Here is a 13,494-nt window from a genome sequence, read left to right as displayed (position 1 = left end):
TTGTTGATGGCAGTTAAGAGTGGCTGTTCCCCTCATGCCAAGCCTGGACTCATTCACTCAGTAGCTCCCAAATTCTAAATGAGGCAGGTATGATAGAGACAGTAGGCTGGTCCTCTGCAGCCAGGCAGTCTCATTCTTGTGTGGACCAGGATTCCTGTGAGAGAAATGGAGTAAATTCTTAAATACTAAAATGTAATGCATCTGTACAACAAGAGTAATTTTAAACTCTCAAGGCAGACTTATTTTTGGCATTTCCTAATTTTTCTTACTTTACTTTGCAAGCTTATTTTTAATGAGGCTTCCTGTCCTTTAATGGGCCCATTGATTGTTTGTTTGCACATTGATTTTTTTTTCCTCTATTTTGACTCTTTTTTCAGTGTTGACTTTTAGTATAATGTTATACTTAAAATTCTTCTGCTGCTGTTTTGTTTTATGCTGTTACCCTAATCAAAATAATCTTTTATGTTTGGAAAAATGTTGCAGGACCAATAACAAACTTCATTATTGGATGAAAACCTATTAAAAGTTCCAAATAAATTGAGCTTGTGTTAACCCCTGAAACTGATTGTGATGGGGGGATTAATGGTAAACTGTGCCAAAAATTTCCATAGTTAAGTGCCTTGCTTGCAGGTGATACTCCTCTAAAATGTTTTTCTGACCTTGCTGTTCTACAGTATGGTACTGTCTGACTTTTAGAATTGTTGGTATAGGGAAAGAGAGGTTCCAAAACAGGGCCAGGTCCAGCAAGAAACTTAGTGTTGATTGTTTATTGTCTAAGAAATAGGCCTGGGAGGGATAGGGAAGCACTGTTAAAAATTCCTTACTGAGATAAACATCTCTGTGGTCCAGCACTGGTAGTAATATTCTTCAGATCAGATATATAACAAATTCCTCCAAATGACATGAATATCTTGCTGTTCCATTTCTCTTTCAGCAGAAAGGAAGGGAGAACGTGATGAAACTGATGCTGTTGCAAGTGAGTCTCTGGCTCCAGAGGGAACAAACTTAAATAACAGAATCCAAAATAAACATTTTCACCCTTCATTACCCCAGCTACCTTCTGAAGAAGAAGACATAAACAAGCTTGGAAGCCAGATAATTAAGCTGACAGTTGCAGAACTGGAAGGGAAAAGAGGAGGCGCTCCTGTGGGGGAGGAGAAAGTGGGAGTTGAAGCAGAGCTTAATGATTCATCAGAGGCAGAGTTCCCACTTTCCAGCCCTGATCCATCTGACCCCACAGATCCCTCAAACTCTGAGAATGAACGAACAGGTGAAAATGAGGCCCTGAAAGACAATGGCAAAACCTTAGAGAGAGATTGTGAAATTCCAAATGAAAGAGAGGATCAAAACAGCAGCACCATGCATGTGGTGCATACTGAGGATGCTGGAAGGCATGGAGAGCTCAGTGTTAAAACTGCAGACACAAATAACAGCTTTAAGGAGCTCTCTGACTCTGAAAACAAGCAACCATCTAATGCTGCTGAAAACCGTGAATATTTGGATAACAGTTTGGCTTGAGGTATGAAATCTAGGCCCTCAAGCATCTCACTGTAATCTTTGTGCAGTGTCTGTGCTGTTGTAGATATGATCAGTAAAATATCATGCTGTAGGGTTGATTATTTTGTACTGAACTGTTAATAATTCTTTAAAAAAGATGTTTTTCTGTTAGTTCTGGCTGTAGTGTACCAAAACTGTAAATTACCTAAGGGAAAGAATTAGTGATGAGGTTTAGTCATGTTGGTTTTTTGTAATGATTTGAAGTTTCTATATAGATTGATGTAATTTATATTAGTGTAGGAAAGAGACCAGTGATAATGATTTATCTTGTTATCACTAGGCTCCTGAAACATGTATGGTCCCTAGTGCTGGACTGTATTTTAATGTTGAGAATGTCTCTCAAGGATGAAAAACTTGGAGTGATAAATTGAGAAGCATCTTAAGGTTGTGAGCTTTTGCTTCTTTCTCAGACTGTGTTCTGCTTCTCTTTACATACAGTGACTGTCAGTACATCTGCAGCATAAGATCACTACTGCCTTACAGGAAGTTTCTGAAAACCATCCCTGCATGTATATAGTTCTCATTACAAACCTTTATACCTTTGTATTTTGTCAACTGTACACAATTTTTCCTTTCCTCTCCCAGATCATCTCATGAAAATGAAGCAAGTTATTTCACCAGATACTGAGAGCCCAATTTAATGAAGCTCCAAAGGAAACAGCATCAGAGAAGTCTTACTGTAAGAAACAGCAATGCTGTTCTAAAGCAAAGAAAACAGCAAGAGGAGAACCAGTGATGTCCTGTCCGGCTACTTGGCTGTCCGTTTCTGGAATTGCATTCCTCTACTTACAGGAGCTGGAGCGGGCCCTTGGGCTTAGTTAATGGGTGATAGGTTTCAGCCTACTCCATCTGTCCTCTCCTTTCTAAAGGAATTTTGTGTCTTTTTTATTTTCTTATTACTTGAAATTAAGGCTAACTCACTCTTGCTTCCCTCCTCATTTCACCAGTCTATGGTATGATAGAAGGATTATTTGCATTGTTGCCACTTTTTTTAAACGTCTTCTCTTGAAGAGGTTTAATCATAGAAAAATGTTCCTATAATAACTGGGGGAAAGGGAGCTGCTGTGTCATTCCCTAGCTTGGTCCTGATGCTGGAGCCATGCCACTCTGCTTCTAGGAAGGCAGCAAAGAGGGAATGCTTAACATTGAAGTTAGCAGCTGTTGAGGAAAGGGAGGCAGGTCTTTCCTCTCCTGTTTGTAGCATAAGGAATAGTCTCTGCAGGTGTGGAACTTCTGAGGGCCAGCAGCCATCAAGGCAATTTTTCTGCTGGCTTGGGACCTAATTGTCCGTAAATGTTCATTTCGTATTCCTAAAACTTGAAACCAATCAGAAAGAATTAAAGCAAATTTAATAAAATACTACTAATAAAAAGGAAAATCCCTCCCAGTCTGGGTACTTCTTTGACAAATAACTGCCAGCTGCAAGTTTTTTACAGCCCACTTGTCAGCTACTGAATAAAGAGAGTTTATATTAGCAGTACTGACAAACTCTTCTGTATGTGTAAGATGAGGTAGCAGGTGCTGCCATAATCAAGGTGTCAGAGCCCATGAATGGTTTGTATTCAGCAGAAGAAAGGCTGTATGTAAATTATTACATATAAATATAAGGAGTGATAGTTGGAAGGTGAAAAATGTGGCTTGTCTCTGTTCTCATGTGTTTTCCCTAGCAGGTGCATTTGTGTAACCCTTTCAGTGTCTGTCTGCAGGATACAAAGCCATACCTCAAATATGTGTACTTTGTCTTTAAGGGTAATTGGACATTGCAACATTCCATTGATGTTAAGTAGCAGTCCTTAGGAACAAAAGTTATATAAATAGTTAAGCATATTAGGGACATGAAGCAGTAAAAAGGCTTTGTTATCTTGCTCACCATTAAAATTCCTCATTACCTGAAAAAAACCCAAGAGTTTAAGTGTTTGAAAGAGTGTTAAGATGTTCCCAGTAATTGTAACTGACTCATTTTTGTGATAGTCAGAAGAAAAATAGCTGTAGAAACTAAAATCTCCAGGAGAATTTGCAAGATTTTTTCCTCTAATGCCTGAATGTCACATGAAGTAGCATTTTGAGATATATTTTTTCCATCCTTCACAGACTGATCCTGCACAGAGCTAAATATCAATGCAGTCAGAACTGAGACAAGCAAATAAGAAGGTCAAGATTTCATGTGTTGAACTCAGAAACATTTAGAGTCTTTTACTATTTCCCTGCCCTGTGTCTTTCCTGACCCAGAGATGTGAGAATGAGCATTTTGCTTACAGCCACTTAATGCTATTAGTTAATTAAGAGCTTGGTGTAAGGCTGAAGCAGTGCTGGATCAACAGCTTTTTAGTGCCTCATTTGCTGGTTCTTTTTGGTAGTCTTTTCTATGAGAGCATATTGATGTACAACCCACCAATTAGGGAAACTTGGTAATTGTCCTCACACCATTCTCCCTCCTAGAAGAAATTTTTAAGTCTTTGCAATCACTAAATTCCAGCAAGATACATAGATCTCTGAAAACCTCATTTCCAGTGTGATGCCACTGCTGCAATACTGGCCCTCTCCTTTCTTTTCTAGCAAATGTGTATTCTAGCTACATTTTTAGCTTTCTCCCAGGAACACAAGACTTCAAAGCAAGGATACATGTAAAAGTGAGACATAGTTGCTGCAGTAAGTGATAAATAATTAAATATTCTTATCAGTATCTTCCTCAGATATTGCTTTAATTTATATTGTTGTGCTAATATAACAATGATTTTTTTTCCCCAGTAAAATTAACTAGTGTTTTTTTGTGGACTCAACTGTACCTTAGATTTGAAGGGGTTGGTTTTGGTTTTTGTTTCTTAAGACCTGTGTTCCCTTTTTGTACTACTTTAGAAGTGCAAAAATCACAACCAGACATGTAAGTCCTTTTGGTGTTGGGCTTTGGGGAAGCAAACTAGGAAGGGAATTTTGTGGCAGGAGTATGGAGAAGCTGCATTTCACAAACTGATTTTAAGGAGGCTGTCATACCTAAAAGTGAAGTCATGCATTATCTGTGGGAAGGATTTCATTTGAAAGTTAGATAATGTGGTTATTAGAAAAATAATGTTCACTGAATTTGTAAAATAAGTGTGTGAAAATGACAGATTAAGAAGCATCTTTTAGAATGCTGCTTCTTTTCTAAGTGAGCCTATTTTTAAATATATGTGAATTTGTATAATAAAGACAGTGGAATTTATTTAATCCCTATGAGCTCAGGAATGTATTTCAAAATCTTAACTGAGATTAAGTTGAAAATCTGCTACATTTCTAAAAGATAGCACTTTGTTTACCAGCTTCTGTTTTGTAGTTTACTTTCTAAATTATGCAGTTTAATTTATTTGCAAACTAGTCTTTTGTTGCTGCCTGGATTAACAGCAGAACGTGGTTAAACTATATTAATAAATTTTGTCATCTTTAATAAAAACATTCACTGATACACTTGTTCTACCTGCTTGTTTCCTTTTATCTTCTTAGTATTAGATGAATGATAGCCATGGGGTGATGTTTTAATATTCTGAGTTGCGTTAAATTTAAAAAGTAAAGCCTTACTAAGTGAAAGTTTTAAGTCTGAGAATTACCTTACTTAAATCCTTTCACTTTCACTTCTCCCAGCCCAAACTTTGTTCCTACAGTTCTGTATGGAGTAACACACTCAGTATTTTTTTGCTTTGAAAATAGTGTTTCTCCCTGATCTGCTAACTTTATCATCATTGTCTAAGCAGCATTATAACTTTTGTATATAACTTTGTTACTAACAGGCACAGACTGGAGACTTACAGAAGCAGAATAACATAATGGATCTGAAGTTCAACACAGAAATTTCTGTACTTTCCTTTATTTCTAGGGGAAGTCCACTACCAAGGTCTTGCAACGCAACACCCACACTGTTAACAGCATAGAGACCTTTCTGATTTCAAGCTGGCACCTAACTACAGAAGAGTGTCTAATGAGAGGCAAATTCTTACTTTCTTCCTTTGCTATCTAACAATCCCTTAAATGACCCTTGCAGTGCACAGATTCTTTAGCCCACACACCCTATCCATCTGCACTCTTGCTTACATGCATTCAACTTCCAAACTACATAAAAGGGAATCTTTTTCCTTCAAGAAAACACTCACAATGTTGAGCTGATGCTGGTTTTATTGATGGGCTTACATAAAGGAAGCTCTGCAAAAGTGATATACATTTCATAGAGGAGCAAGCAAATAGGAATCCTTTAGCCATATATCTTAGTGGGCAACAGCACAGCCTGAGTTGCTTTGTGCTGCCCAGGCTGTAGCTGGCATTTTGGACTTCACCTAAGCCTGGCTGTATGTTCTTCTGTTGAGCCCTCGCTTCTTCTTGTCCGTAACCTCAGGCAGTTTCTCTTCCCACAAGGTCTTGTTGCTTATCCCAATCACACAGCAAGCCAGACGTTTCCCAGCATTTCCATTTTCCAAACTGGCCTTATTATTGCCTTTGCCCATGTCATCTTCCTGCTCGTGGATTACAACAGATCTGCCCATGATGGAATATGGACCAAAGATTGTGGCAAAGAGGTTTGTTTTGTATTTTCTGATTTTGCCTTCTTTAGGAAGAAAGTTGCCAAAATCTCCTGGGTGACGAGGATGATTCACTCTGAAAGGGTTATAGTGTCCCCCTGTAGAATCACAGCCATTGCTGAGGTCTCCAAGCTCGTGGATGTGAATAGCTCTGCTGGATTGATTGTTATCCAGTGGAAACCCATCCAAGTAAAATAAGGCTTCCAGTCTTCCATATGAGTAACTCTGCCTGAATAAGACTTGTCCAGTCACTTGTGGCTTGTCAGCATCTATTTTGGAGCTGGGCTTCATTTCACAAGTGGCGTAAATCATTCCATCAGTGTCGTTACCACGTGTTACCGGGTAGAGCAAATTCTGCCAGAGGTCGTTCACTTGTTTCTGTATTTCATTCAATGACTCCTGGCGTGGGTCAGTTTCTTTGTCTGTCATGACACCAGAGGCAGACAGGGTGAGCCCGATGACCAGAGAAAGAATCTGAAACATCTTGGCAATTTCGAGCCTGCAAAAGATACAGGAAGGTACAAAGAATTCAGGGCGTTTTGCAGCAGTATGGCTGGAGAAAAAGATACACACAGCCGGTGGGGAGCTGAGTGAAACAGCTGGAACAGTCCCGGGGGACTGCTGCTTGCTAAACCTGCCTAATGTGATGAACTGAAAATCAGAATGCATACGTGTATTTAAGCACATACAACTGGCACCCATGACTTAAAGAAATTCTAGTGATTATATTTTTTAAATTAGATCTTGATCTCAAAAACTACTTCTGTTTCCCTGCAGGAAGCAAGCAAGCCAAAGTGTTTTTAAATCTATTTCTGAATTTGTATTTTTGTATTGTAGAAAAGTAAGCTTTTCTACTTCAACAAATTCCAGCAAGGCAGTTTTCCAGGAGTTTTTCTTGGTCCATCTACTTAACCATTAGTTAGGCATTACAAGCAAAAAGCAAAAATCCAACAAGTTGATTACCTTGCAGAACCCCTCAGTAGTAGCTCTTCGCCTCTGCTCCCCTAAACCAAGATGTGATCGGACAGAAGGCCAGAGGTGCTCGAAGGTGATGCTTACAGAAAGTGCGTGTTTGTGTAGAAATTGGGTAACGCTGGCTTGGGGGAGGCGGGAGGGCTGTGGGAGGGGAGGGAGGCGGGGACGGAGGGAAGAAGGAAGGGAGGGGAGAAAGTTCTGGGAATTTTTGCTTTGGGCAGGGTGAACACTTTAACCTTTCCTGGTGAGTTTGTTAGTCTGACTCTCCGTCCTCACAGGCATTAAAAAAAAAAAAAAAAAAAAAAAGCCAGGAAACTTTGAAATTAATCTGCATTTTGGTGACTTCATGCACTCATGTAAAACAAGTGAACTTGAGCAGGCAGGAGGGGAGAGTAAGAAGCTTTATTAAGGCACATTTGGGAGGTTTGCTCACTTGTGTTCTGGTTGTCTGGAGGTAGTTTTCATTTTTATTTCTTCATTAATCAAAATGGAAACTGGTGCTTGAGCAACATAAACTGTTTTATATGGATGTACACAAAAGTTTTTGTGGATTTAGAAACAGTTTAAAGTGTAATTGTTGAAGTATATGTCAATGGTGCCTCTGAAGTTTTGGGGTTAGCACCTGCTCTTCTATATCTGCTCCACTGAAACCCTTCTGCTTTTTTTTTTTTTTTTTTTTTTTTGAAGTAGCAGTGATTTCTTTCCTAAGAGAGAAGTAAGCGGTACTGAGGCAGTGCAACATCAGACCGAGGGGCAGAGAAATTGCTCAGAAGCTGACTGGAGCATGGCGAGTTCACGTGTGTTTCATCATCCCATGAACTAAGAAATGCTCTCCTCTCAAGGGCATTGCCCTGCTCACAGCACTTCCCACTGATGTAGCTGAAATGTGGATTTGTCTGTCACAAGATCAATTTAACAGGGTGAGATTTCTGTGGAGAGAAAAGAGTATCTCTTACTACTCTGGAACAATTCTCAATGCAAGAAAATTGCAAAGAAAATCCCCTTTCCCAGTTCACATCTTCTGCCAGCTGGGTAAGGAATGGGACTGTCAGCTTCTGCAATGGTAAAATCGTGTGTGTTAATCTTACCAGTATCATATACTACATCAGATCCAAGATACTCAGTTATGTGAGAGACACAATTTTTTTTCTTTATGTATGAGAGAGAGCAGAGCTAAAGGAATGTCAACTACTTGGATCATTAGCCAGGGAAATACAGAATTAACTAACTTCATTTTTGAATATTGGGATATTGAATGTGTTACTTTAGCTGTGGGCTTCAGTTCCTAATCTGTGAAACAGGACAACTGGTATTTCTTCAGGGTATTTACAAGTTTTTCAGATCACTGTGCTCCTGGGCACTGTGCAGTGTTCAGTGGGAGCTGAACTCTCAGAGAAACCAAGTGCCAGGATTGTCCATCACCCCAAGCCTAAGGCTGCCTTTTTTGCAGCTCTTCCCAACTTCATTCACTGGCAGTCTCTGAACTCTGTGGTAATACTATGAAATTGCTTGGGTTTAAAGCATTTGAAAGTTTTAGAATAAAGTTTTATAAATAGACACAAAAATGTTCAGCTAAGACTAACCAAATGCAAAGGTTTAAGTCTGTAAAATACAGGAAGCAAACATCCACTCTAGGTACTATTAGAAAAATTCTTAGCAGAATAAACCATTTTTAAGGGGTCACAACAAATGGAAGGAAGAAAGGAGCATCATTCATTGTTTACTCTGAGTCATAAAGTAGTGAACTGCAATTCAGTTTAATACTTTTACAAGGAAATTCTTGAGCCAGCAGTCAGTACTCCAGAAAGAGAAATGTAAAGCTTTTATTGAATTATAAGGCATTTTGAAATACTTACTAGGGACAGAATTTTAGCTGGCTTAAATACAGCAATGTTTCTGACTTCAGTGGCATTTGTGCTGTCTACCTGAGCTGGGATTCTGTCCCTGGAAAACTTACTTGCTGCTCTTTTCTGATGTACTGCACATGGGGGAGAGAAGCAGAAATGCAGAAGGTGTAAAGGAGATGATCAAAGGGCCAGAAAGGACTGCAGCAAAGCAAAATGATGTATTTGTAGTGCTCTGCACTTCAGAGAATGAAAAGGAAGTAGTAGCTGTGGGCCACTGTCAGAAAGATGCATTTTAAAAAGGAGAAGGGATGATAACTACAAGGAATGCAATTGTCAGGGTGATTTGGCATTCATTTTGAGCCTGAAAGGTGGTTGCTAAAGTACTAGCCAGGTGTATCATTAAAGTCTGTTGTTACCCAGTGCCTGTGTTTTAATTTTCTGGTTACAAAGAGGTGTGAATAATGGGCTTGACAGCCTTTAAAGCAGACAGGAGTTACTGGGAAGAAAGCCCACGCTGACCTGACCATGCACTTGTGTTACAATCAGTGCTGTAAAAAAAATAGACCTCTGCTTTTTGTTCCAGTTCTAGGAGATCTTTTGTATCCTAAGTTTCAAGCAATGTTGTAAAGATTCCTGGGCTATACAAGACAGACTAGTCAAAACAACTTCTGCAAGGCTCTCTAGACTGCATAGGAAGAGCTCTGTTCTACAGTGAGCTTTATAGCAGACTCTGATCACCATCTCCCAGTCCATGCTGTGACCTTCAGGGTTGGTTGGTTGGTGGGCTTCTTTTGCAATGACACAGTTCCTATTGCATTACTCTGCTGTTTGATATAATGTTGTTGGATTTGTCCAGCACAGAGTTAAACACGGTGAGGAAAACACTGCATAGGGGAGAATCCTTTTATAGCAAATCTTTTTTGTGTCTCCAGCAGTTGGATCTCCTCTCACTGTTTTTTTGGTAGAATGGTTTTCCATAAAAACAACACCCAGACAAGGAGACATTTATGTCTTTGGGAGTAAGTGATGGAGCTGACTGCTTTTCTCCACATACGGTGGCGGCTGAAGCAGCTGAAAGAAAGGGAACATTTGTAGTCTGAGGGAAACAGTCAAGATCCTTGGGCACCTGATCTGCAACTTTGGTTTTGGGCACTTTCTGCCATTTCTGAATCACAGGAGCCAGTTACGCTGGTGGTGCAGCAGGAGCACACAGCATTTGTTGGTGCGTGGGGTTAGAGACTGCAAGGCAGCAGAACTTCCACGAACGGAGGTTGGTGAGGTGTCGGATGGGCTGCGGTACCTGCACGTGTACCTGCATGGCAGCTCCAGCCAAAGCTGCTGCGCTGCCTTCCGGCTGCAGTGCAGCCAGGGGACAGGGCACAAAGCAGCAGTGCAGCCAGGGGACAGGGCACAAAGCAGCAGTGCAGCCAGGGGACAGGGCACAAAGCAGCAGTGCAGCCAGGAGAGCAGCACACACAAAGCAGCAGTGCAGCCAGAGTGGGACAGGACATGGAAAGCAGCAGTGCAGCCAGGGGGGCAGGACACAAAGCAGCAGTGCAGCCAGGGGGGCAGGGCACAAAGCAGCAGTGCAGCCAGGAGAGCAGCACACACAAAGCAGCAGTGCAGCCAGGGGACAGGACACAAAGCAGCAGTGCAGCTAGAAGGGGGCAGGGCACAAAGCAGCAGTGCAGCCAGGGGGGCAGGACACAAAGCAGCAGTGCAGCCAGGGGGGCAGGACACAAAGCAGCAGTGCAGCCACGGGGGCAGGACACAAAGCAGCAGTGCAGCCAGGGGGGCCGTGAAGGCGCTGTGGCTTTGCTGTTCACGGCCTGTGATGCTCTGGTGGAGCTCTGGCTCTGCCCAGGGCTGAGCTGTTTTTGCCTTTGCACCTGCATGGAAGACAGGGCTGGCACTGGGCTCTGGGCAGCACCATATCTTTCAGGAGTTGTGATGAAGCAACTGGTTTGTAATTTCTGTGGAAAAAAAAAAAAAAGAAGAAAAGAAAATGAAACATTTTGCTGTAGCAAATGGAAAATCTGTTGCTGGTCATGACTTATTATTCCTGTTTAATTCTGTTCCTTGACTTGGTATTTCTATTTAAAGAAATAAAAATATTTACTGCCTGAGATAAGCATCCATTTATAACATTCTTACAAAAGAGCTATAAGCATTTCCAACTTTTCAGGGCATTACCCGGAACAAAACTCAAATAAATAAACAAAAGGGAAACAGCACTGTTCTCTCTGGGGAATAATTTCTCTTGCAAATAGAAGCTCATGCAACTGTCAAACTACTCTGCATCAGCCAATTTGAAAAATTCTTTGAATTCTTCCTCTTTAATAGCTTTGAAGAAATCATTTCATGAGAGTGAGGGAGAGATGATCTGCAAGTAAGCTTTCGGAACAAGCTGCATTCAGAAACTCATTCTAAGTCTGTCAGCCTAATTTAACAGAATTTCATCTTCACATGCAAATATAAAATATAAATATGTAATATAAAAAGTAGGGATGGAGCCCTGCTATTAGATAATTTAGGTTATTATTTGTGTTTGCATTTATTCCCTGATCTTTTATAAAATGTTTATCATTTCCTCTTTGTAGCATTAATCTGATGAGGGGTTTGCTGGTTGAGATGAGACAAGCTCAATGCTCAATGGCCAGAAAAGGAAATATCTTCGGGTTTTTTTCATTTCAAAGTGGACGTTGCATACATTGTGCATATTTGCACAACTTCAGCTCTCTGCATAGCTTCAAGCTGCAGCTCAGGAGCCATAGGAACACTGGACCATTAGGTCAGATGTATGAGCAGTGGTTACTTACAAATAACTAAATACAAATAAATTTCTCTTTTTTGACACTTAACAGGAACTGTCTCAGTAGTCTAATGATCATCACAGATTAACTGAGCATGATTTTCAGGTATTTCTATCCTTAGTGTACTAAAAAGGCACAGACATTGATAACTGGCCATACCCTGCCTTCTGTTTGTGTGTGTCATCACCCCTTGGTTTGTATCTGTGCTATGGTCTGAAAGGGATTTAGACACATCAGACCAACCCTTACCAATCAGGACTTAGTAAATCAAGGCTTCTCTATCCTGTTTTTAAAAGTTATCATTGGTGAAGAATCTGCCATCAGCTGTGGCTTGACTGTCCTTTCTCTTACAGGTTTTCCAGCTCTGTGGCCTGGCTCTCACTGCAGATTGGAACCACTATTCTGACTGAACCCCCTACAGACACGGGGGACAGATTATTCTCTTCTTTGCAATGGCCTCAGTCACACTCGAGAGTTTCAGTCTGTACCCATGACTCTTCCATCTTTCAGCTAAACATGTCCCATTCTTTTAACCTTTCCTCCTAAACTGTGTAGGCTCCTGTGTTAAGTAGACCACCTTTTCCTATGGACTGTGCACCTCTTCCTGGAAGAGAAGTCACAAGCACCTCAACGTGCCAGACAAATAGCAAGAACTACCACCATGCTTGTCATGCAGACTATATTATCTCTACATCATAATGTGATCTTTGACTGACCTTTTCCTGCAGAACTGCTGCTTATGCAATTATTTCCCTTTTATATTTCAGGAGCTGCTATTTCTGCCATGTATGGGATTTTACGATTGTCTTAATAGAGTTACCGCCTATATTTTTATTTTCCCCACCTCTTATTTCTCCAGCTTGTCATGAACATTTTGAATTCTAATCCTTCCTCACAGTGTATTTACAGCTCCTCCAGCCTGGTGTCAGCTGTGAATTTAATCAGTTTACTTTTTATAAGTTTGCTTCACATCATTAAGAGGAGGGCTGAACAAAGCTGAATAGACAAACTCCTACACCCGAGGCAGGTTGCTCTCCCTGTTAGGAATGGACTGGTTTCTAACCTGGTACAGATTTCCTGCCATCCCCATACCTGCTTTGTAAGAGTGTGATAAGACTGGTATTTTCCCCAGCTTGTGTGTAAAGAATGTCATGTGAGATAGTAGTAAAGATATTTAGCAAAATTCATTCAGATAATCACCTACCTCTTCTCTATATGCAAGACTATTTATTCTGCTGTAGAAAGGAAATAAAAAGTTTCTCATGTCTTTTATCCTTTTCCCTTTCTGACATTCTATCCATTCCCTTTCAGGTGAATGCAACAAGTTTGCATCTTTTAAAGGTACTTATGTGTCTGTGACTCCTGGATTAAGCCACACTTGTCATTACAGAATTTTCAGACCTCACAGGAACCAAAATCATTTACTGAGTCTATCTCAAAGAATCTTCATTACTGTTATTACCCTGGGAGAAACAAAATGTCTTTGAAGAGCTGGCACTAAGTAGTGTCTGAAACCTTAAGCATACAAAAACTAACAAAAAAGCCACCATTTAAGTGCATATCCCCACATTGCTTTTTCCCTTCTGCCAAAAGAACCAATAGAAGTAAGGGTTAGGTTAATTCATGCTAGCTAGACTAAACAAATTTCCAGACGTTTCCATTTCTGACCCTCTTATTTCTTGCAAGCAGCACCTGTTTGTGAAAGTCTCCCAGTTCACCCATGTTCCCCACCATTATAATTGCCAATACTGAAGGCAC

General features: G+C 40.5%; 2 protein-coding genes across 5 annotated transcripts in view; one reads left to right on the top strand and one right to left on the bottom strand.

The window, feature by feature from the left end:
- The window catches only part of CCDC149 (coiled-coil domain containing 149), a 51,457-nt gene extending 46,459 nt beyond the window's left edge, over window positions 1-4,998 (top strand). For 2 of the 4 annotated variants that reach the window (XM_085577746.1, XM_021554422.3), the window contains 2 exons: window positions 938-1,519; window positions 2,143-4,998. In XM_085577746.1, coding sequence (XP_085433872.1) covers window positions 938-1,518 — 581 coding nt within the window. In that variant the 3' untranslated portion in view covers window position 1,519; window positions 2,143-4,998. Of the gene's footprint in view, window positions 1-934; window positions 1,520-2,142 lie in introns of all 4 variants that reach the window. The other 2 variants (XM_021554423.3, XM_021554421.3) reach the window with 1 other exon arrangement.
- A 684-nt stretch (window positions 4,999-5,682) lies between these two features.
- On the bottom strand, window positions 5,683-7,181 carry SOD3 (superoxide dismutase 3). The gene is made up of 2 exons (XM_021554420.4): window positions 7,065-7,181; window positions 5,683-6,600 (listed from the first exon to the last, which is right to left on the bottom strand). The coding sequence occupies exon 2, from the start codon at window positions 6,582-6,584 to the stop codon at window positions 5,859-5,861; it is 726 nt and encodes a 241-aa protein (XP_021410095.3). The 5' UTR covers window positions 6,585-6,600; window positions 7,065-7,181; the 3' UTR covers window positions 5,683-5,858.
- Between the last annotated feature and the right edge of the window lie 6,313 nt (window positions 7,182-13,494).

Source organism: Lonchura striata, chromosome 4 (assembly GCF_050655825.1).
Source record: "Lonchura striata isolate lonStrDom1 chromosome 4, ASM5065582v1, whole genome shotgun sequence".
NCBI classification, from domain to species: Eukaryota; Metazoa; Chordata; class Aves; order Passeriformes; family Estrildidae; genus Lonchura; species Lonchura striata.
The sequence above is the reverse complement of the archived record's forward strand: the minus strand, read 5'-3'. Positions and strand labels throughout refer to the sequence as shown.

Excerpts from the sequence above, each read along its gene's own strand:
- SOD3 (XM_021554420.4), bottom strand. The coding sequence starts at position 6,584 with ATGTTTCAGATTCTTTCTCTGGTCATCGGGCTCACCCTGTCTGCCTCT.